General features: G+C 46.7%; 1 protein-coding gene across 3 annotated transcripts in view; it reads right to left on the minus strand.

The window, feature by feature from the left end:
- LRRC27 (leucine rich repeat containing 27) overlaps positions 1–21,890 on the minus strand; it is a 750,327-nt gene that overhangs the window by 444,269 nt on the left and 284,168 nt on the right. For all 3 annotated transcript variants that reach the window (XM_069611415.1, XM_069611417.1, XM_069611416.1), the window contains exons 4-5: positions 14,713–14,771; positions 13,599–13,751 (exon numbers count right to left, since the gene is read on the minus strand). In XM_069611415.1, coding sequence (XP_069467516.1) covers positions 13,599–13,751; positions 14,713–14,771 — 212 coding nt within the window. The remainder of the gene's footprint in view (positions 1–13,598; positions 13,752–14,712; positions 14,772–21,890) is intronic.

Genomic DNA, 21,890 nt, shown 5'->3' on the forward strand with positions numbered 1-21,890 from the left:
CTGTCACCACTGATGAATGATACATCACTTGAACTGCTGCTGAGCGTAATCCAGCAAAATGCTATGGTTAAAGTGACTCCATTCAAAGTAAGTAGCTGCAAGCTGCTTGCAGATGCTGATGGTGTCGACCTCCTCTTAGCAGATCTGGTAGCTCTATTCTAGGGGCATTGCATGAGATTGGGGAAATTGGGATGGTCCCTCAGTATAAACTTAACACTGACAACATGAAGACTATGCCAATTACTCGGACATGCTATAGGGACGACCAAAGTTGGTTGAGGCTTGAGGTGGAGCAAGGGTGGGTTCTGATATATGGGAATTGAGAGCTGTACTTACCCAAGGGACATGATGTATCATAACCTGGGTAGAGTGGATGAGTTGTGGAGGCATGATTTCAACAGATGCTCGAGACTCACCTTCGGTCTCTGAGAAAAGTGATTATCATGTAAATTAATTTTCTGCCAAAAATACTGTATGTTTTTAGGTGTGTCCCTTGTAGAGCTACAAAGAAAATACTGGAACATGTTTAAATATTTTGAATCAGCATTTAGGGGCACTGAGTGACAAGGTAGTTACAATACGGTAGATGACTTAAGAGGCATGGTCTAAGAGCCAACAGCACATGCTGAAGCTGCAGGAGAGGGAATGAAAACCTGACATGTATTTGGGGCGGTAGGGTTATGTACTTTGGGGAGAGGTTTTTATAAGGCTGAATGTCATCAATCCTATGTAAGAATATAGTGTTTTCTACTAGTCTGGTGGCTCAGCTCGGAGATGGACTGAAAAGGGAATTAGGCTGTGGACAGAACTGCCACCCTTAGCCATTCTCTCTGAGTAAAGTCTCATCTAGAACATTCCGTTATTGATTCAAGAGGGCTGTGGAAAGAAAAGCCAAAAAATCTCAAAATAGCAAAACTTGAGTTCAGGCCCCGTAGCGGATGCTTATGGAAGACCCAGAGATAGCGACTCATTGGTTGATGACACAAGGTACCAATCTTACAAGGGCACAGGTGGCAATTGTTGTTTACACTGCGCCCTGCTGAGTAAGACTGTTCCCTTGAACGTGGAAATGATTAGAAGCAGCACCAGGCCAAAGGAATCGAACTGGAGCAAACATTGCCCGCCCTTGTGCAGAAAATAGATTGTATTGTATTGGGGATATAAAATCACGCTTAATGATCGAATGCCCCAGCTTCTAAGCATGGGAAAGAAATGCATTCTGCACTACGGAATTTATTTTTCCCTGGTGCCAATTGCACTTGGAATGGTGCAAACCTTTGGGAATATCGCCCAAAGTACTGTGACAATGTCCATTGCATCGCCTCCAGTGGAGTGGCCGAACAGGTCATGTAGCTCCCAAAACTATCAGATGCAGGGCTGTTATGGGAAGTGTCTCCTGGCCGCACTCACTTGGACCCATCTCCGGGCAGGGGAGCCCCTTTACCAGAGAAGCATGGATCATGTGGGCTAAGGGAAATCAGTCTCTCCCTAAAGCACAGAGTGTTCACTTCCACTGGAAAAAGGAACTCTGTGTACCTAATACCACTTTAAGGCAAAATTGGTACATCTGTTAAGAAATGAAGATGAATACATAGAATGAAACTGAGCGGATTTGAACTAAAAATGACTAGTTCAATATGGTGGCTTGGTTTAACCTTATTTAAGGGTAACACGAATAAGTCACGTGACCAGAGTCATTTTGCTTTGTTTCCTGTTTGATGAATTTAAAAACAGCACGGTAGCCTTAGGCTGCAAAACTAGCCTGACGAAGTCCCAGTGGATGGATGGAACACACGTGGCATGTGAACAGTGGCTTTGAAGCTTTATCACCAGTTCTGCAAGTCCATGCTGACTTTATTGTTTTAGGACTATGTTTTATAAAATAATAAAAGTTGTGTTTTAGCACTAGTAATGGGACTGAGTACTTGTGGTTTTTTGGCTGGATTTAGAAGCTTGTGCTAAATATTTTGTCACTCTTATTCCAATTCAGCATTGTTTGTATAAATACACGGTCTCCCTGAACCCGCACAAGCTACCGCTTAAGCAGACTGTGCGCCACTTAAGGGAATTTTGGATTGCAACATAACTTTAGTTGCAAGGACATTAAGGGGAGTACTTAATTTCACGCCCCCTTTCCGCAGCCTATGACCACAATGATGACATCACAGAACACAATTGTTATTAGTCACTGCGCTCGCCATTTACATCCTGAGCTGAGCAGGTGACTGCAGGCAGCTACCAGGAGGCATCTAAACCCTCTGTGGGTCTGTTTTTAACATTTTATTTCTGCTGTGCCTTGTTTGCCTCCATTGTTGTGCTGCCCCTGCTCCCCCTCTCCCCTTCTGTGTTGTGCCGTTGCTTTTCCTTCCTCCCTCCCGCCTCTCAGCCTTCCCACTGCACTGTGATTGGCACGCCTTCCCCCTCCTCATTACAGGTGCTACCAGGTCAGCCCCTGCCCGGCAGCCCCACGGCTAAGTGCCCCTAAGGCAAAGGGCGGCTCCCACTGTAGCGGCTCCTCCTGTTGTGTCTGCAGGTGTCCCAGGGATCGCCAGTTGCCAGTCAGTCCTCAGGTAAGTCCCATGAACTTCCCTGCCACTTTCTGACCCTTCTTGGTTGTGTAGTATTCCCCGTGCTGTGGAAAAACAAGGCCTTTTTTTACCCTATTTAGGATTCTCAAACTTCGGTATTCTCCCTGTGTTGTTATAATATGCACTGTGTCAATATTTAAAAATAAAATTGCTTGTGAAAAACTAGGCCTTTTCTCCCCTATTTAGGATTCTCTAACCTAGCTGTGCCTCCTACCTGTCTCAGACCGGCGCATTTAGAAAACTCTTATCCTGAGTGTTGTCGTCTGTCCTATTGCACACCTTGTTTGCCTCTCACGGTCTTGTCTGCCCACTCCTGTAACCTTCCATAGTGTCCTCCCCTGTCCCTTCAACCCCCCTCCTCTTCCACCTACTCTATGGTGCTCTCTGTCTCTCCTATCATTTACAACTGCTTCTCTATCGACTATCCTGCTCTCCTCACTAAATCTGGTAGGAAGAAGTTTAAAAAGGACATCCTGGCATCCAACCCAGGCCTCCCTATCGCTGACACCTACACCAGTGCCTCCTCCAAGGAAACCCTCACTGACATCCTCTTTGTCGTGCCTTCGCCAGATCTATCCACCCTCCATATGGTCTCTGTGCTCTCCCCTTTCTCCTCTTCTCCCATTAATGGTGGCACCTGCTGGGACGCCCTCCTGGCCTCCTTCCTTTCCTCTAAAGTCATCATTAATGTTCCCACGCCTCATCAACTTCCTTTCTTCGTCTGCTGTCCCCTCCCCCCGTTCCTTGACTACCCCGCCTCCCCTTTCTGCCTCCTCCTTGGCTACCTTGCCTTCCTCCTCCCTCTCTTTCCACTCTCGGCTCTTACTACACCTCTGCAGGGCGTACCTCTGATTTGTACCCCTCACCGGAAGTCCTTCAAGGATGACAACCTTCTCCATATTGCCACTCTAAACTCTCGCTCTGCTTTCAAACACTGCTCTGACATCTGCCACTTTCTGGAAGAACTTGACCTTGATATCCTCGGTCTCACCGAAACATGGTTCACGGCCAGCTCTGTCACAAGCTTTGATACGCTCCTACCTGACGGCTACAAGATCCTGTCCGCGCCCAGGGCCAACCGCTTTGGTGGGGGTGTAGACCTGATCTTCCCTGAGTGGATTCCTGCCTCTGTCACTCCTACGCAGGACTTCTCTTTTGAAAGCCTCGTCTGCAGGCTCTCTCTCTCTCTCCCCTAGCCATTCACTGACTGTGGCTACTATCTATCGGCCACCTGGTCAGATTTCATCCTTCCTCTCGGAGTGGGCGGAACTCTCCTCCTCACACGTGGCCTCAACTACTCCACTTCTCCTTCTTGGAGACTTCAACATCCACCTGGATGCCTCCTGTCCTCCCTCTGGACTCTTTCGCGGCCTCTGTGACTCTCTCTCACTCACTATTCCCCCTCTGGCCCGACTCATTCTGCAGGGCACACCCTTGATGTTCTGATCTCCTCAGACCTTCCACTCTCTATCCCTCTCACCACTCCTCTCTCCTGGAGTGATCACATTCTCCTCTCCTCCCATCTTACCCTCCCTATCCCTCAGGCCAAGCCACTTCCATCACTGCCACCAACCTTCTTGGTCATCCGACCCATGAAGCGTGTGTCAGATGAGGCTTTCGCCAGCACCTTCTCATCCCCCCGCCCCATTTGGATGACTCTCATCCTAACACAGCCCTCTCCACACTCCACTCTGCTATATCTGATACTCTTGGTATCCTTGCCCCTGTCATGAGTATTCGCCTGAAGCCCAAAGCCGAATGCAACTCCTGGTATGACTCAGTCCTCGTCACCCTAAAACCCAAGTGTAGGGTGGCTCAGAGGAAATGGCGTGCTTCGTGTACATCCTCTGACAAACTGGCTTGCTGCCTGCTGCAAAGGCAATACCGGCTCTCTGTCCTAACCAAGAAGAGAGCGCATATCCAAACCCGCGTCTCTGCTGCATCTAACAACTCGGCTGAACTCTTTAAAATCCGCAAGGATCTGGCCAATCCTGCCACAGTCTTTACCTCTCCTGTCCCCACCCAGGCCCTCTGTAAGGCACTGGCCTCTCACTTCATCTCTAAAACTCAGGATATCCTGTCCTCTCTCTCCTCCTATCCCATCCCTCCCCCCACTCCCTGCTCCTCCCCTGGTCTTTCCACAGCCACCTCTCCTCCATCCTTCTCGGCCTTTCCCCTGTTCTCCACAGATGAGGTTTCTAGACAAGTCTGATCTATGAAAGTCTTGTCGAAACAAGTTCACCCCTGTTCCTCCAAAACTATCAAGGACCACATCGACTCCCTGGCTCCTGGCCTGGCTGATTTCTACAATCACTCCTTTGCCACTGGAGTCTTTCCACCCCCCCTGAAGAACTCCCTTGTGCACCTACTTCTCAGGAAACCATCTGCTGACCCCTCCTGCCTGCCTAACTATCGTCCAATCTCCATCAATCCCTCCCTGGGCAAGCTCCTGGAGAAACTGGCCATCTGCCAGCTTAATCTCCACACTGAATCGGTTGGTTGCCTTCATGACCCTCAGTCTGGCTTCAGAGATGCCAGAATCACGGAAACTGCTCTCTTGAACATACGTGAAGACCTGCTCTCCAACCTTGATTCCAACACACTCTGCGTCCTCATCCTGCTTGATCTCTCTTCTGCCTTTGACACGGTCAACCATGCCATCCTGCTAAACCGTCTCTGTGATAACCTGGGTATCACTGGTCAGGCTCTGGCATGGCTGACATCTTTCCTCTCTGACCGACAGTCCCAGGTCCGACATGGGTCCTTCCTCTCTGCTATCTTTTTCTCTACCTGTGGTGTCCCCCAGGGGTCTAACCTCTCTCCCTGGCTTTTCAACCAATACCTGGCACTTGTTATGCTCACCTGGCTCCCACAGAGGCATCGATCTGAACTGGACAGCTGCGGTCTCCACCAATGTGACGCGTAGGCCCGAGATGACGGACTGGACTGGCCGACCTAGCTTTGTTTGCTTGGCCCATAGGAATATCCGTCTGCAAATGGAGAAAGAGAATTAACCACCCGTGGAGTCAAGTGTAAATTCCCCCATCCCCGCTGTTCTCCCCACAGATCACCTTTGATGTCCCCCTCCTATAGTCTCACCTGATGGTTTGAAAAGATGAGCTCTCCATCCTGCATTGATCGCAGGGGCGCGTTGATAACCAGTTGCTTCACTGGCTCGAATCGGTGAATTCCAGAACAATAATGACTCCGAAAAATATGTAGTTCGTAACAGTTCACTTGTCTGGCTTTCACTCTTGTCCGATTCCTTGCAGTTTGCAGCTTAACCCCAGCGAAGAGTTCCTCGTGGTAGCTGACGAAGTTCAGGTAAGTATTTGGCTTATCCTACACAGTTCAATAAAATAAGGCCAGAATGTAAGCTGCCTGTTCCCTTATTCATGTGAGGCGAGAGGAATTATGCCTCCGGCGGTAAAATTAGGTAAGTCTATTGCGGTGAGAAGAGTTCCCCTTATTTGACCCGTTGTCTCACCTTGTCGTCCTTTTGTTCCCCTTAGGGGCCGGGGTGCGGCGAGGATGCAATGGAGACTGTGCCGACCCGTGAAGAGGAATAGTACCCCCGGCGGTAATCAGGCAAGTCTATGGGGGTAGTTACTATTGCCTCTGTTTATTTCCTTGGCTCACCTTTGCTGTTCTCGAGTTCCCCTTAGGTGCCAGAATGCGGCGGAACGTGCAGAAGGATGCGGTGGATAGTGACGGTGCTGCGAGGGCCGGTGAGTTCAGCGCGGCACTGCAGCAGGCGAGGCGGCACTCGTAAATGCTTCTTTCTTCCATTTCGAAGGTGCGGTGGATCCGGAATCCAGGTAAGGATCGAAGGTTTGCTCTTATTCTAACCTTTCTCCTTCTGTTCCTCCTTTTTCTAGGAGCTGCAGACTCGAGGCAGCGTGGCAGAAGACTGGATGCAGGCTTGCAGACACATTGAGCGTTACGCTGCTGGATGCAGAATAACGCGAAGCGTGTGCTACTCTTCGGGCGTGGTTTAAATAGCCTCCAAAGTAATCCCAGGTGAGTATTCTTCCCCAGCCCCACCCGAGTAAAAAAATAGTCCCTAGGTAAAATAGTCCCTTCCAAGCCTCATTTGGCTTGGAGCTCTGCAGCATGGTCTGCACCAGGTAAGCTTGCAGCATGGTCTGCATCAGGTAAGTTTACTCTATGAGCCTGGCGCCATATGTGCCAGGACTGACTCTCCATATGAGCCTGGCGCCATAGGCGCCAGGACCGCACCCAAACAGCCCCTAACAGGGGCTTTTGGGCTTGCTCAAAACAACTTGATGCCTGCTTCCGGGGTTGCTGGACCTGGTCTGGTTCCCGGGGGTAGGCATCATGACAGCACTCCTGGCCCACCGCATCGCCGCTCTCTGCCGCCACTTCCAGTGTTATCCGGATGACACTCAGCTCATCTTCAGGCTACCCTCGGCCTCCTCCTCTACTTCCCTCATCTCTGACTGTCTGCTATCTAGGAGTGGTGTGCCACCAATGACCTCTGCCTTAATGCCAGTAAGACAGAGATTCTCCTCATCGGCACAGCCGCTCCCTCCTTTCATGTAGCTCTCTGGCTGGCCTCTCGTGGCCCTCTTCCTGATCCCACCTGCAACGCTAAAAACCACGGGGTCACCTTCGACTCTACACTCTCCTTCTTTCCCCACATCTCTGACGTCTCTAAGAAGTCACACTACCCTCAGGGGTTTTCTTCCTTTCCTCTCCTTCCCACAGAAGCTCACTCTCTCCAGAGCTCTGATTCTCTCTAGGCTGGACTATTGCAACAGCCTCTTTCTAAATCTGCCTGCTTCTACTCTCCGCCCTCTGAAACTTATCAAGAACAGGACTGCGAGACTTGTCCTTGGCCTCAAGCCCAGGGATCGTATCTCTCCAGGACTGAAATCTCTGCACTGGCTCTAAGTAGCTGCGAGGACTAAGTTCAAAACCCTCTGCATTGTCCACAAGGCCTTCTGGGGCTTGGGGCCTCAATACCTTCAACTCTCTCTTCCTAAATACTTTTGCCCTCAAGCCCTTTGCTCATCTACCTCTAACTCCCTCAGGGTTAGTCGCTTCTCCAAGCAACAAGTTGGTGGTAGATCTCTTTCCTCGGCTGGTGCCTCCCTCTGGAACAGCCTCCATGCCTCCCTGAAACTTGAGGAGAATCATCTTCGGTTCCAGAAGCACCTCAAAACCTTTCTCTTTGCTTATGCTTTCTCTCCCTCTTTCCCTTGCTGACCTCCTGGTTGACACTGAAACTGCACTGGTTACCTGGCCACCCTCTGATCTCGGGCCCAGGTTCCCTCCCTCACCAGTCGCACTCCTGCACTGCCTTCCTGGCAACCCCCGCACTTGGGGACTGTTTCTGTATCCCTACAGTCCCACTACCAGCACTTGACACCTGTTGTCCGCCTTACCCTTACACTAGCCACCTGCTGGCCTTACCCTCATTGTTTATTTATATCCCATGCACTGCACTCTCCCTCTTACCCCCTCGCACTTCTCCTTCCCCCTTCCCATGCACTTGCGTGATCTGAATGACACTTGGCCTAGTAGGACCGTTGTCTGTCCTCCTTCTGTCCCCCCTCCCTTGCCTTGTCGCGCCTTGAAACACTTGTGTATAGGCGCGTTATAAATGCCATATCATATCATTAAGGTAATCAAAGTTTTCATGAGCTAACTTATACATGATGTTATGTCTAATTCCATTATTTATGTAATCAGTTATATACAACGTAATTAGTGTTGTCACCAGTGATAGCATCAGTGATGTGATTGGTAATGTCATCAGTGTTCTCATACACCATGCAATTCTTGATGTCATCTGTGATGTGATCTGTGAAGTCATCATTGTGGTCATAGTCTGCGCAACAGGGGGGGGCAGAGTTAATGTGGCTTTAGCTGAATTTCAGGGGTTTGTCGTGTTAAATTCTCACCTTAACGTACCTGCAACTACAGTTATTTCCTTGGATTTCAAGGGTTTTGTTATTCCATGGAATTTTAGAAACCTTCCAGACCACTAGCACAGTCTTTGGCCATTGCCAGTGGTAATGGCCAACTGTCCATTCTAAAATGCTACGAGACCACTAGCCATGGGCCTTTGGCCATGGACGGTGGGCATGGACACTCTTTATTTTAAAACACTTGCAATCCATCACTCAAAGACGTTCATCAAACACAAACACAAACAAACTGTTTTGACAGTGGTACTGTTATGTATAATGATTGCAGGCTTTGAGAACATGTTTTTATGCAATGCGCAGTGAGATTAAATGATTTGCCATGAACCACACACTTTGTTTAAGCAGCATGCTCCAAGCCCCTTGTTTTACATTGCACACCCCAAACTAACCACATTTAAGTAGCACGGAAATGGGGAAAAAAAAAGACCCGGCTGCACCCATAGCGAAAATCAATAGCTGGCACCCATGAATATATGCCTAGTAAGTGAAAATATATCTTAAAGTGAAATATACAAATGTATTTCATTTGACCTTCCCCTTAGAAGAAGGTGAACAAGACAAAATAGCATCGGACTTTAAAAAAAAGTAATGAATGAATGAAAAATAACCTGAGAGAGGAAATGTTCCAATAAATATGCTGGCAAAGTATACAAGGTGCTCACCTTCTAAACCCATCAATCTGTGGTGACATATTCCATGGTAAACACAATCCACATACAAAACAAGTGATTTTGATCACAGTTCAAGGGTTTGTTTGTTTGTTTGTTTTATTCACTTTTTATGCGCGCCAGACCCAGGGGTAACAGGGCGCAGTGGCAAGGAAATACGAAACTTACAGGGCGTTTATTGAACTCGAATTGGGTTTGAAAAACACCTATCTAATCCTATATAATCCTAAATCCAAAGATGGGAGCAAGCTACTACCATTAAATAATAATAACACAGTCCTAGTCGAGGAGTCTGTCAAAATAAAAGGGCCTATACGAACAAACCTATTGCCAATCCTTACTTCTAAATACAAATAGTGTGGGAAACAATGTTTCATAAAACAATGTTGTTTTATGAAAAAGGAAACAGGGTGGGGGTAGCTCTAGCATGGCAAATAAGGGCAAAGGAACAAAAGGCGTTCTAAGAGGTGCTAGAGTAGAAAGGGGGAGGCGAGTTGGAGCCGAGGCGGCGAAGAGGAGGCTGGTGAGAGAGTTTTATGCAGACTTTTATTGGAAAGAGACAGTGGAAGAGGAGGAGAAGAGGAGGAACAGAGGAGGAACAGAGGAGGTACTTGGAGGATTGGGAAGGACCACGCCTCACGCAGGAGCAGATAGACAGACTAGAGGAGCCCAAAGCGCACAAAGAAGTGATGAGATCGATCACTCGACTGAAGGGCAATAAAAGTCACGGGGAGGACCAGCTGATATCGTTTTATACGTCATTCAAGGAACCCCTAGCCAAAGCCTTAACTGAGCTATTCAATTGGCTCAGAGAATCGGGGGAAATATCCAAAATCTATCAATATGGTGCATGTCTCTCTTATCCAGAAACCAGGGATAGATCTTCATCAATGCTCATCGTATCGCCCTGTAGCATTGATCAATATTGATGCCAAGTCGTACAGCAGGTACTGGCGGCCATAATGGAGGGAATCCTACCAGGGTTGGTGAACCAGGACCAATCAGGATTCATCAAGGGGAGGAGCACATTCGATAACATAAGGAGAGTAAAGCATATTATAGACAAGGTGGGGAGGAAAGAGGGTGCGACGCCGGCATGCCCGATGATGTTAGACACCGAGAAAGTGTTCGACCGTGTCAACTGGTCCTTCTTGGAACAAGTATTAGGAAAGGTCGGACTAGGGCAAACATTTAGGAAAATTAACCTTGCAAACTATCAGGACCCTCGAGCAAGGGTAAGAGTGAATGGGGGTCTGGCCTAACCCTTCCGAATTAGGAGAGGAACAAAGCAGGGATGCCCACTGTCCCCTCTTCTCTTTGCCTTGGTAACAGAACCCTTTGCGCATCAGATCAGCACAAAATGGGGTTATTCGCCGATGACGTGATAATCGACCTGGAAAGATCAATACCGGCAGTTATGAAGGAAATACAAGCACTTGCAGGGGTGTCTGGCTTTAAGGTGAATTTTGGGAAGTCCGAGATATTAAACCTGTCCATTGCTGAAACGCAAAGGGGTCTGCTTGAAAAGAGTAATCCGGTTTGTTGGGCGCCAGGATCCGTTAGGTACCTGGGGATTAAACGAATGACATCCATAAGGGGGATGGTGGGGGCAAACTACCCGAGCTCAATAAAGCAAATCAAGGCGGATAGATGCAAAGGTCTATGCACATCATGGTTTGGAAGGATTGCAATTATCAAAATGAACATACTTCCCCGACTTTTATATCTGTTCCAGGCAATTCCATTGGCAGTGCCAGGTAGAATGATGAGGGACATCCAAAGGGATATATATGGGGAGGGAAGAACCCAAGAATAGGGAGAAAGATGCTATTTAGGTGCAAAGCCACGGGGGAGTGTTGTGTCCCAATATAATAAAATATTATCAGGCAGCACAGCTGAGACAAATGGTGGAATGGGGGAGAGCGGATAATGAGAAGCATTGGGTATGCATGGAGCAGGCGGTGGCAGGGAGCCATCTGTGGAAGATTTTAGGGATGAGGGCAAATGATAGGCTGGAGGGACTTGGGAATAACTTGATAAGTACCATAGTAAAAATCTGGGATCACCTCAATAAGAAATATGGGCTGTCCCCCTGGCCGTCGCAGGGAACTCCAATTTGTGGCAACACGGCATTCCCACCGGGCAGAGAGTATAGTAGGTTCAAACGCTGGCTAGAGGGAGGGGTGAGGGGGTCGAGGGATTTAAATGAAGGCACCCGATACAAATAATTTGCTGAAGGCAAAAGAGACCTGGGCCTGACAGACGAGGACCTATATGCGTATCACCAACTCCAACACTGGGCTGGAGTGCCTGAGATGAAGGCGGGGGCAACAAGGCAGCACACAGGGTGGGAGAAGCTAGTATTAACTTCAGTGGAGCATAAGGGTCTGATATCTGCAATTTATAGTCTCCTAGAGGAGGGAGGTAGAGGAGGAGATGGCATTGAGGGACAAATGGGGAAGGGTGAGAGGGAAGGCATTTACAGACAGTGAGTGGGACAGAGCATTGAAAAGCTGGTTCTCCTCTCACACCTCAGTGCGGCAGAGGGAACTGCAATACAAGGTGCTAGACCAATGACACTTTAACCAGGAAAAGCTCCATCGGATTTATCCCTTGTCACCAGCAGAGTGTTGGAGGGGGTGGTGTTGGAGGGGGTGCAGGGAGGTAGGGACCATGGAACATGTCTGGTGGGGCTGCCGACGGCTCAGATACTTCTGCCTGGAAGTGAAAAATGAAAGTACTAGAGTCAGTGACTTAAAGAACTCCTTCCTAGGTAAAGGAGTGAAGGTCTTCTGTATTTCAGGCAAAGGCATTGATGGCTTCGAAGATTTCGAGCCAGATGCCCATGGAGTTGATGTTTTCGATGAATACTTCTTCATCGTTGAGGGAACCGGTAGCTTTGATGGTGCTGCTGGCGTTGAGGTCTTCGACATTGACTTGTCCTTCGACTTTGTCTGTGATGGACTTCTACGGCTCAAAGGATTCCTCAATGATTTTTCATTGTGTCGAGGCCTCGATGGCTCTCGATGGGAAACTGGCCTTCGTCCTGGGCTCGAGTGCGCGTGGGATTTGGCTCAAGCCTTTTCCTTACCAGCTTCAGAGGCGCGGTAGGAGCATGGTCTACTTGCATCAAGGGTTTCTAGCACTCAAATATTGTTAAGCATTTCCTGCCTGAATTCCCATTCAGCCGGAGTAGAGGTCTTAATGGGGCAAGATATAGTCCTTTCTGGGGAGGAGGCAGATGAGGGTGTCGAAGTAGGCGACTTGTAGTGCCTCTTCTTCGATTTCCTCTAGGACGATGAGGAGTTGTGGGAGCCACTCCGCGACCTGGAACTTTTGGTTATCTTCCATCGAGGAGAGTTACCGCTCGCATCCTCGGAGTAATGTATTTTTGACATGGTAGTCAAAAGGGATTTCTTGGGGAGTCCATCTACCGCCAATTTCCCCTTACGATCCTTCAGAGCTTTTCCAGGCAGCGACTGACACTTATGACAGGTCGAGGTCTTGTGCTCCACACCGAGACACCACAAGCATACTCGATGCAGGTCTGTCAGCGACATCTTGGCATTGCAGTCCTGAAATTTTCTAAACCCGGTCTTCGGGTTGTCTGAGTCAAGGATGAAGACATATGGATAATTTCTCGAAGAAATAACTGAATTGCGCCGTAGTTCGTGAAGCAAAAGCTTACTCGCAAAAACAGAACTGAAGCCGACGGGCACTGCACCTGCTATATATACCTTCAATGACATCCTCGAGACGAAGGCCATCGAGGGACATCGAGTCAACCGCATCGACGCACAGCACCCTTTGCCGACAATGTTTTCCGAAGCAGCTGAAGCTGGATATTAGAGATATTAAAGATGAGGAATACATTGGAGGACACAATCCATTCGAAAGTAAAGTATGTTGTTATTATGGGTTTTGATAGTGTGCTTTGCTCAGTAAGACAAGTGTAGCATTTGCATCACGACTACAATATATACTAGAAGCAATCATTAAAAATTAACATTGACATTTATAAAAAAGAGCCGGCTGACAATGTCAGTGCAATGAAATCTGTTTTTGTGATTTTTTTTGTTAACATGTTATAGCTGCTTTTCCCAAAAAAGACAATTGCCACCTTGCCCCTGAGCCCTACCCCCCCCAACCCTCTAGTTGTGCAGCTGTCAGTAATGGATGTGGTGGTCTTAGCACATAACTCATCCACATACAAAAAGACAGAAACAAAGTGCTGGATCATCACATGATACACTGGGTACTGCTATTTTGATATAATTTCAGTATCACATGAGAGCATAATTGAAAACATTTGCACTCGTTGAAATGTTTTAAAAGGAGTGTTATCTCGTAGAATCTGAATTAATTGCAATGCCATTTCCTCTGTATACCTGGAATCGATAGTTCCATGTGGCCAGGCTTTCCAGCTCTTGCATTCTGAAGAAATGACAGAATAGCATGCAACCCCCTTTGAACAACGTCAATTGGTGGAAACTCGAGAGGGCAGTTCCTCAGGTTTAAGGCCTTCAGGGAGGTTAGATCACCTACAAAAACAAAAATAGGTCTGAGAACTACAACAGGGCTAATCTCATTTTAGTCACTCTCCCTCAAATACAATTCAAAATAACAACATACATGCACACCTACACACAGCCTCTTCATACTAAGGCCAGGAGGATCGCTCAGGGCAGCCCGTTTGTCTTGGAAGCAAGACAACACATAGCAACGCAGGTTTGAATCCCAGGCTCACGCTTAGATACTGGTCCTCGGGATTAAGTGCTTTATAAAAGAACAATTATTATAAGACCACTGAAAAAAAATAGACATGGTCATATTCAAATTCCCCTTAAAAAGTGATCTAACAAAAATGTTTAACTCAATATTGGGGCCTCTCGCATAAGATGCTTTCATAGTTTCTGCTGGACCATGTTCGTACTTGCTGCCACATCCATAAAAGTAACATTGCACATCAAGGGGATCAAACCTCGCAGTCCCACAATACCTCACGCATTCTCTGGACACTAATGTATGCAAGGGGGCTGGACAGCGCATCTTTGCTATTGTCCAATCCCTACTGGAATGCTCAGGGTACCTTTCAGAAGAGGGTGACCAGAGCATTTCAGCAATGAGGGCAAATGCAACTGGCACATTCCCTGTGCTCCTTTCAATTACACCCATTTATGAGAATCTGGTCCGAAGTCTTCATTTTTCATAAGGATATTAATAATGTCTTGGTTCATCTGATAGGTAAAGGTGAAATATATTGGAGAAATATGTAAATGTAACACACATATAACACACAAACTTACATTTCGATTAGCGTATAGCCACAAATGTTTACATGGTAAATGGATTCCGAAAGCACGTTGATGTATTAGCAAAAACAATTATCAGTCGCAATGAATAATGCTGTTGACTTTTACAATTAATTAACTCATAAGTGCAATGCCAAGGTATTAAACCAAAAGAATTAAAAAATGATTCATGAACGTTTTAAACACTCACCTAGTTCCACTGGTAGGGCTTTTATAGGATTTCCTTCTAACAGCAGAGACTTCAAATGCCTTTAAAAATGAGACACACGCTGTGGTAAGCACGGACAGGTCAGAGCAGTTCATTCTTATAATATGCTTGCATTATAACAATATCTGGGTTATTAATATTTATTTGGGGTATTTTTATGGCACGAAAGGGAGCGACTCCTGAGGTCTCACTTGCTAACCTTAAATATATATATATATATATATTTTTTTTTTTAAATTGAAGCTCCTGGGCTGTGGCCAGCGCCATGTGGGGCTCTTTGTTTCGAGAGTGGCTGGCTTTCTTGTTCAGGCCTCTTAAAAAAAACAAGGGGTTCCACAAGTGTAACACTTTGAGCAGTGACCCTAAATAAGAAAGAATATGAATAATAGAATAACAAATAATTTGTCTTTCTGGAATCCTATACAATAATTGCTAGACTCATGAAAGGTGTATTTCAGGCACACTTCAGAGGCTGAGTCACTGATTTAGTCTGTTCTTAAACACCTCAAATTCACAATGCAGACAAACACGTCCAAAAAGCATTTAGAGTAGAATAAGCATCCATTTTTGACTATGTATTTTTCTTTTCGCAAGTTGCATTTATAGCATGTTATTTTCTGCCACTGTCTCTGTTACGATCATCACAAGACATTCCATCTCGGTGTCCTCGGTCACTTGACAAAATCCTTCTGCCTAAAAGCTTGTGTAAGGTGTAGAAATAAGCCATAGCACCTAAAGTGGCCATTGATTGCATTGTGCCATAATTAATGCGCCACATAATTGTGCCACATCTTTCCTATCTCCATGACATGCTGTTCAGGAGGTGTGTGTGCATGTATGGGGTAACGAGTGTCCAGCGTACGGGATGTCGCGAGTGCGCTGCTTTCCCTGTGCTACTCTAAATTCTTTATACACAGTTATGAACCCTCCCAATGGTTTGTGTTTTTCAACCTCTGAAGCCTGAAAAGTAGATCCACGCACGCTTGACATGTGGCCAACTTTGCACCAGACCTGTAGATGAACTGGCCTACTGTTAAATCTCAGTTCCCAGTTTAATGGTATCCACTACAGAGTGTAATTTGCTTTCTGACCTTGAGAACATTCAAACATGTAATTTCTCATTTTACTACAGCCAGTATAATAGCTAGAGCTGGTGAAATAGTTCAGTGGGTTGAGCGCTCGCTGCTGAAATGCGTGTGTAAGCTGCAGGTTGCAGGTTCGAATCCTGGCATGGCCAATTTAGCCTTTCATCCTTCTTGGGTTGATACAAGAGTACAATCACAGATTGGGTGATATTGTATGTATATTTGTTCTATATAAAGCGCTTAAGCGCAAGTGCTACATAATAACACATCATTATCATTTGGCTTTGGCCATCTGCTTGCATTCACAGTAATTTGGTAATATGGCCCTTTACACACGGATATTAATGATACATATGGTGATCCATTCTTGTATGAAATGTATATCACATTTCAGTGATATTGTAACCATATTTATCATAGTGTACTTGGGAACAATGCTATGTATTGCCACTTTTGTGAAGGGGTACAAGGTCGTGTTCCATCGCTTCCCGTGTTGTCACTTTGGGCTGGGGTCAAATGAAATCACATCCTGTAATGTCATCAGAAATTAAGGGTCATGTGACCTCACTTCCACTACCCCTGGCATTTTAGTGAAATTACATCCCTGGAAGGGGGTGCATTCATGGGACACGCAGATACAATCATAGGGTTGGATCAGTAGTGCAGACAAATAGTTAAATGAGACATACGAGTAATGTAGCATGACCAAGAGGTTCTGAGTCCATTCCTAAACGTTAGTAAAGCAGGAGTGAATCTCTGGTATGATGCCAGAGAGCACCAGAGCATGTGGGCACATAAGCCGAGAAGGCATGTTTCTTGATTGGCTATTTTGTCTTCTCGGATCCAAGAAACAAAAGATTGCAGCAGTTGAATGTGCGGTTGTCCAGCAGATTGCAGTTTCTCCATCCAGTAGTCAGGATTTGTTGTACGTATGGCTCTGAAGGGAACGTGCAGAGAAATTAACTGTGCCAAGCTTGGTGGTATGATCACATTTAAACCAACCAAAAGTGAGGAATACTGACGCATGTGAGAGGGCCTTCAGAGGGCTAGGGTTGTGCTAAGGAGGCCAGCAAGGAGGTTGCTGCCACCATCAACGTGGGACAGGACTAGGGCATTTATTGTGAAGTGAAGGTTGCTGGGAAAAAGACGGGTTTGATTTGTTCTTATAGAAATGTGCATGCATTGTGGTGGTTTACTCTAATAAATTCAGAAAAGGATAGATTGCTGATGCTTTCAAGAGGTTATGTATGAGCACTACACTGTTCAATTTGAAGTTTCAAGATATTTATACCGATCCTGGAAAAGATTATTGGGCTCATTACGAGTATAGCAGTACATCTGCCACCATGGACTTGGCGTTACTGCTGTGGTTATAAAAAATGTAAAATCCATTTAGCCTACAATGCTACATAAACACTCATATTTGTAATGTCACAGGATTGATGAAGGACAGCACCAGGCATATATGTAAAACAGGCAAATCGCAACAGTAGTGGTAGAGCACTGGTGTGCTAGAACCACCGCCATCGCAATCCAACATATTGTGATGCACTGCAGGGAATTCATGGGAAGTCGAGCCACCATGGCCATATCCCGAAAGAGCAGGCCAAGTGGGGGTCACCTGTGCAACACCAGAGGGGGGACAATCAAGAAGCAGCTCAGCATTGTTCTGGAGGAATTGTGGGGGGGGGGCAGATAGTGAACAAATTTGAACCATAGGATTAGCAGCCCTTGGTAAAGGTACTGCCTTAAAATGACCAGTAAGCGTTTGATATCTGTGTAGACTCAAGAATCTGGAAGCACAACCTGTGCGCCTCCTGTAGCAAACAGTTGGAGCATACACTGTCCCTGCTGCCAACCATTTCTATCACAGCCGCAGGAACCGACAGAACAAGTCAAGTTACGTAGAATACACCACTCCACTGGCCGCAGGCATGGCAAGGTATGTATAATATACCACTCCACCGGCCGCAGGCATGGCTATCCACACATACCAGTATCCAGCAAGAACTATGACAAAATTTGGTCGTGCTGTTCACATAATTCTCTGCCTACTTACACCAGACTATGCCTCAACACCAGACAGCAGAATGCATCGCAGACCTTTGAGAAATGCAGGCATGCTGAATACATAGCGAGCCTCTAGCACTGAAGCCACCCCTACCCCTCTCAGCACCCATCCACATGCCTGACCACATGGGTTACTTCTCTACTGGAACCTCGCCAGCCCTGCTAAGCCTTTCTGGCCAAATGCATGCACGCATCCTACTCCTACTCCATGACCTCCAACACTCTGGATTTCGGCCCTCGAGGGTGTTCCCACTAACAGCACATTGAGACTATTATAATGGTAAAAGGCGCTATACAAATGAAATACAATACATAAGAACTAGCCATAACTTTACTGCAAAAGGGGGTGCAGAACACACATGTTTCTACCTGCTTACATGACCTAAAAATACAGATTTAAATCAGAGGCTTGCCTCAACTAGTGACATAGTTGACTACTTGAAGAAACCAAAAGCCAAGCAAGCACATTTTAGCAACCAGAATGCTAAACAGAATCTAATGTAATGGGTATAAAATTCCGACTTCAAGGGACAATTTTTAAAGAACTTGGTTACAGATCCCTAGCATACAGTCTAGCAATTACAATACATAGCTTGATAGTTCTGGAACACATCAGAGCATATAAAGGTTTTAACTTGTTTTCCTTCTATGCTGCACTGCCGTGCACGCTCTTCCCTTGCCTCTGCTCCTTTGTGCTGACTTCCTTGTTCCCGCCGCCCCCTGTGCTCTGTGATTGGGACTATCAGCCCTATTTCAGACAGAGCACCCAGAGCGGCCCTCCCTGTCTGGGCAGCCCTCGGCTAAGGGCCCCAAGGCAAAGGGCAGCTCCAAAAGAAGCAGCACCACTCTGTGTTTGCTTGTGAAGCCAGCCACCGTCAACCAGCAGCAACTGATAAGGTAATTGTGGTCTGTGTGGGGAGTAAAGTAATTACTGTATTCCATTAAAAATTTAGCACTCTTATTAACTTGCATACCAATAGCACGCTGATGCCAGCCAGCTAGTAAGTAGTTTTCAAATTACTGCTGTATCTCAAATGTAGGCGTTCTTTCCCCACTTGACAGTTATCTCACATCTAAGTGTTTTCTACCTTCTGCTGTATCTCAAATGTAGGCATATGTTTCAAATCTAGGTGTTCCTCCTTTCGCTGCTTTATTCCACTTCTAAGTGTTTCTCCAGTTGCTGGGTTTTTTTCTGATTCTAGATGTTGTCGCATCTAGCACAGTGTTTCAGCTCCAAGTGTTTCTTACTATGGATATTTTCCAGTTCTATGAGTTTTCCCACTTTTGTAAATTCTAGGTGTTTCCACTCCAGCACTCTGTCCCAGTTGTAGGTGTTCCCATACTGCTCCTGTGTTTCAAATGTAGGTGTTCATCCATAGCTGCTTTTTTCCACTTCTAGATATTTCACCAACTGCGTTTGTTTTCTCCAATTCTAGGTGTTTTACTTCTAGCACTGTTTTCCAGTTCTAGGTGCTCCCCCACTGCTGGGTTTCGGTTCCGAGCTTTCTCTCACATTACAACTGTGCTCCAAGTCAAAGTGCTCAGAAATGACAAAGTTACTCACCGCAGTGACTACCTTACTCCTTGTCCATAGGTCCCTTTCCTCCATAAGTGTGGGACATTCTGTCCATTGGGATGGGACCGGAGCATTTTTAATCCTTTTATTTTTACGCAGGGCCACTGCATGTGATCACAGCCCGCCTTCCTGAGCTCCCCTCATCGCCCTTTAGTCCTTTTCTATCGCCAGGTCAAAGACCATTCAGCAAAATAGAGGATAGTTATTAGAGGGGACGGCAGGCGGGCGAATGGAGGGAAGGGGTCTATGACTAGGAGTAAGGTAGTCACTACAGTGAGTAACTTTGTCATACTCCTACGTCCCGTCCCCTTTCCTCCATACTTGTGGGTGATTCCAAAGCACTGACCACAGGAAACAGGAGGATGGAAATTTCCCTTATTGGAACAAATTCTTAAGAAATGCCTAGCCTAATTGGGTGCCAGCCTGGGGGCTCAGGTGAAGACGTGAAGACAATATTGTCTGCAAAAAGCCAAAGGGGAAGCCCATGCAGGCACATACTTCTGGAAGGCAACTGCAGCCACTTTGCCATGGACCAAATGTGCATGAATGCCCTTTGGGGGCTGAAGGCCTTGAACTTCGTAGGCCTCAGAGATGCTTGAAGCTATCCAATGAGAGATGGACGCTTTCGAGGAAGGTTTCCCTTTAGGGTCACCAAATGTAAAAGAGTTGTGAAGAACCTCTAAGCTCGCTTGTTATGTCGAGGTACAACTTCAGAGCTCGTCTGATGTCTAGGTTGTGTAAAACCCTCTTGGCATCAGAGACCGGGCTCGGAAAGAAAACCGATAATGATATTGACTGGTTTAGGTGGAACTCGGAGACAACTTTGGAAAGGAAAGAAGGAGGAGCACAACCTTATCCTTGTGGAAAGTTAGGAACAGATGCTCGACATAGAGCTTGAAGCTCACTTATTCTTCTCGCAGATGTTACCACAATCAAGAAGGCTACTTTCCAAGAAAGGTACTTGAGCTTGGTAGTGGCCATAGGTTCAAAAAAGCTTATGACACAAAGTAGTGAAAACTACATTCAGATCCCATTTGAGATGAGGAGGCCTGACCGGATGAAAAAGATGAAGACCTGCAAAATGGTTCTTGATGACTGGGTTTGCCAGTAGACAAATAAGCTGCAATAGCGGATAGGTATGTTCTGCATGACAAGACATGGATGCCAGAGGTTGCAAGGTCTGATATAAAAGACAAGTCACAGTCAATAGAAGCTTGTCTGGGATCAAGCTGTTTAGCTAGACAACAATGACAAAAACAAAGCCATTTGTTCTTATACTGAGCCCTCGTAGAAGGATTGCATGCCTCTTGAATTATGCACCCGTTATCCTCCGAGAGGTTGAACTGCGCTAATGACTGGAACTCAGGTACCAGGCTGCAAGCTGAAGGATTGTGGGGAGGGGTGCTACAACTGGTGAAGATCGGGAATGTACGGCAACCCGATTGGGGTGCATATTGATAGGTGTTGCAGTTCCGAAAACCAAAACCTGGCTGGCCACCAAGAAGCTATGAAGAGGAGAGTGCAGTTGGAAGCACTCCTGCGCTTGCAGAGCGACTGATGAATCATCAAAGGAGGGAAGGCATAAGCCTTCATGTTGTCCCAAGAGATCTCGAGAGCATCCCCCAAGGAAGACACTCCGAGACCGTACCTGGAAGCATAAAGAGGACATTTCTTGTTCGTCAAGTGAGTGGGGTAGGATGGAGGGGGCAAGCGGAAGCCCACCCAGATGACAGACAAAACCCATCGGTCTTCTGTGATGGTCTGCCATGCTTCAGATGAGACCGATAGAAAACATAATTTAGATGGTTTAACAGCTTGGAGAACATTGGTTCCTGAATAGGAGGCTGTTGACTGAGAGGAAAATCGGCCACCTTGCCTTTGCTGCTTGCACAGAGGGCCACCAGTGGGAGCATCTGCCTAGCGGTCCTGGAACCGTCTGAAACCAGAGAAGGACCGCATTTTGGACCCCAACCTCAGAGTATAAGCTGTTTTAGCAGGGGTTTTGCCAAGGACAGACTATGATTTACCAGTTTGCATGCTTGCCTTTATTTTGGCAAGTTCCTCATTTATGCATGAGTGGAATAGTTCCTTACTTTCGAAGGGAAGAACAAGTACTTTGTCCTGAACCTTCTTCTGGAACTTTGTGGCATGCAGCCACGCTTGGCGGGAGAGGTCTACTCCAACCATAAGGCCCAAAGCGGAAGTGTCGACATGACGGGCCGTGGCTTCCAGCATGTCCTGAGCCAGAACTTTGACATCGGATAAGCCACCCTTAAAATCTTCCAGTTTGTCAGGAGGAATACATTCCAGAAACTCGGCAAGCTCTTTCCACAACTTGAGATCAGCAGCCGCCAGGATGACGTCGGTATTAGCCGGTCGCAGCTGAAGGGCCGAACTGGAAAATACTTTTTTTCCCCAGTGGCGTCAAG

The sequence above is a fragment of the Ambystoma mexicanum genome, chromosome 8 (assembly GCF_040938575.1).
Source record: "Ambystoma mexicanum isolate Mex_15411 chromosome 8, UKY_AmexF1_1, whole genome shotgun sequence".
NCBI lineage: Eukaryota > Metazoa > Chordata > Amphibia > Caudata > Ambystomatidae > Ambystoma > Ambystoma mexicanum.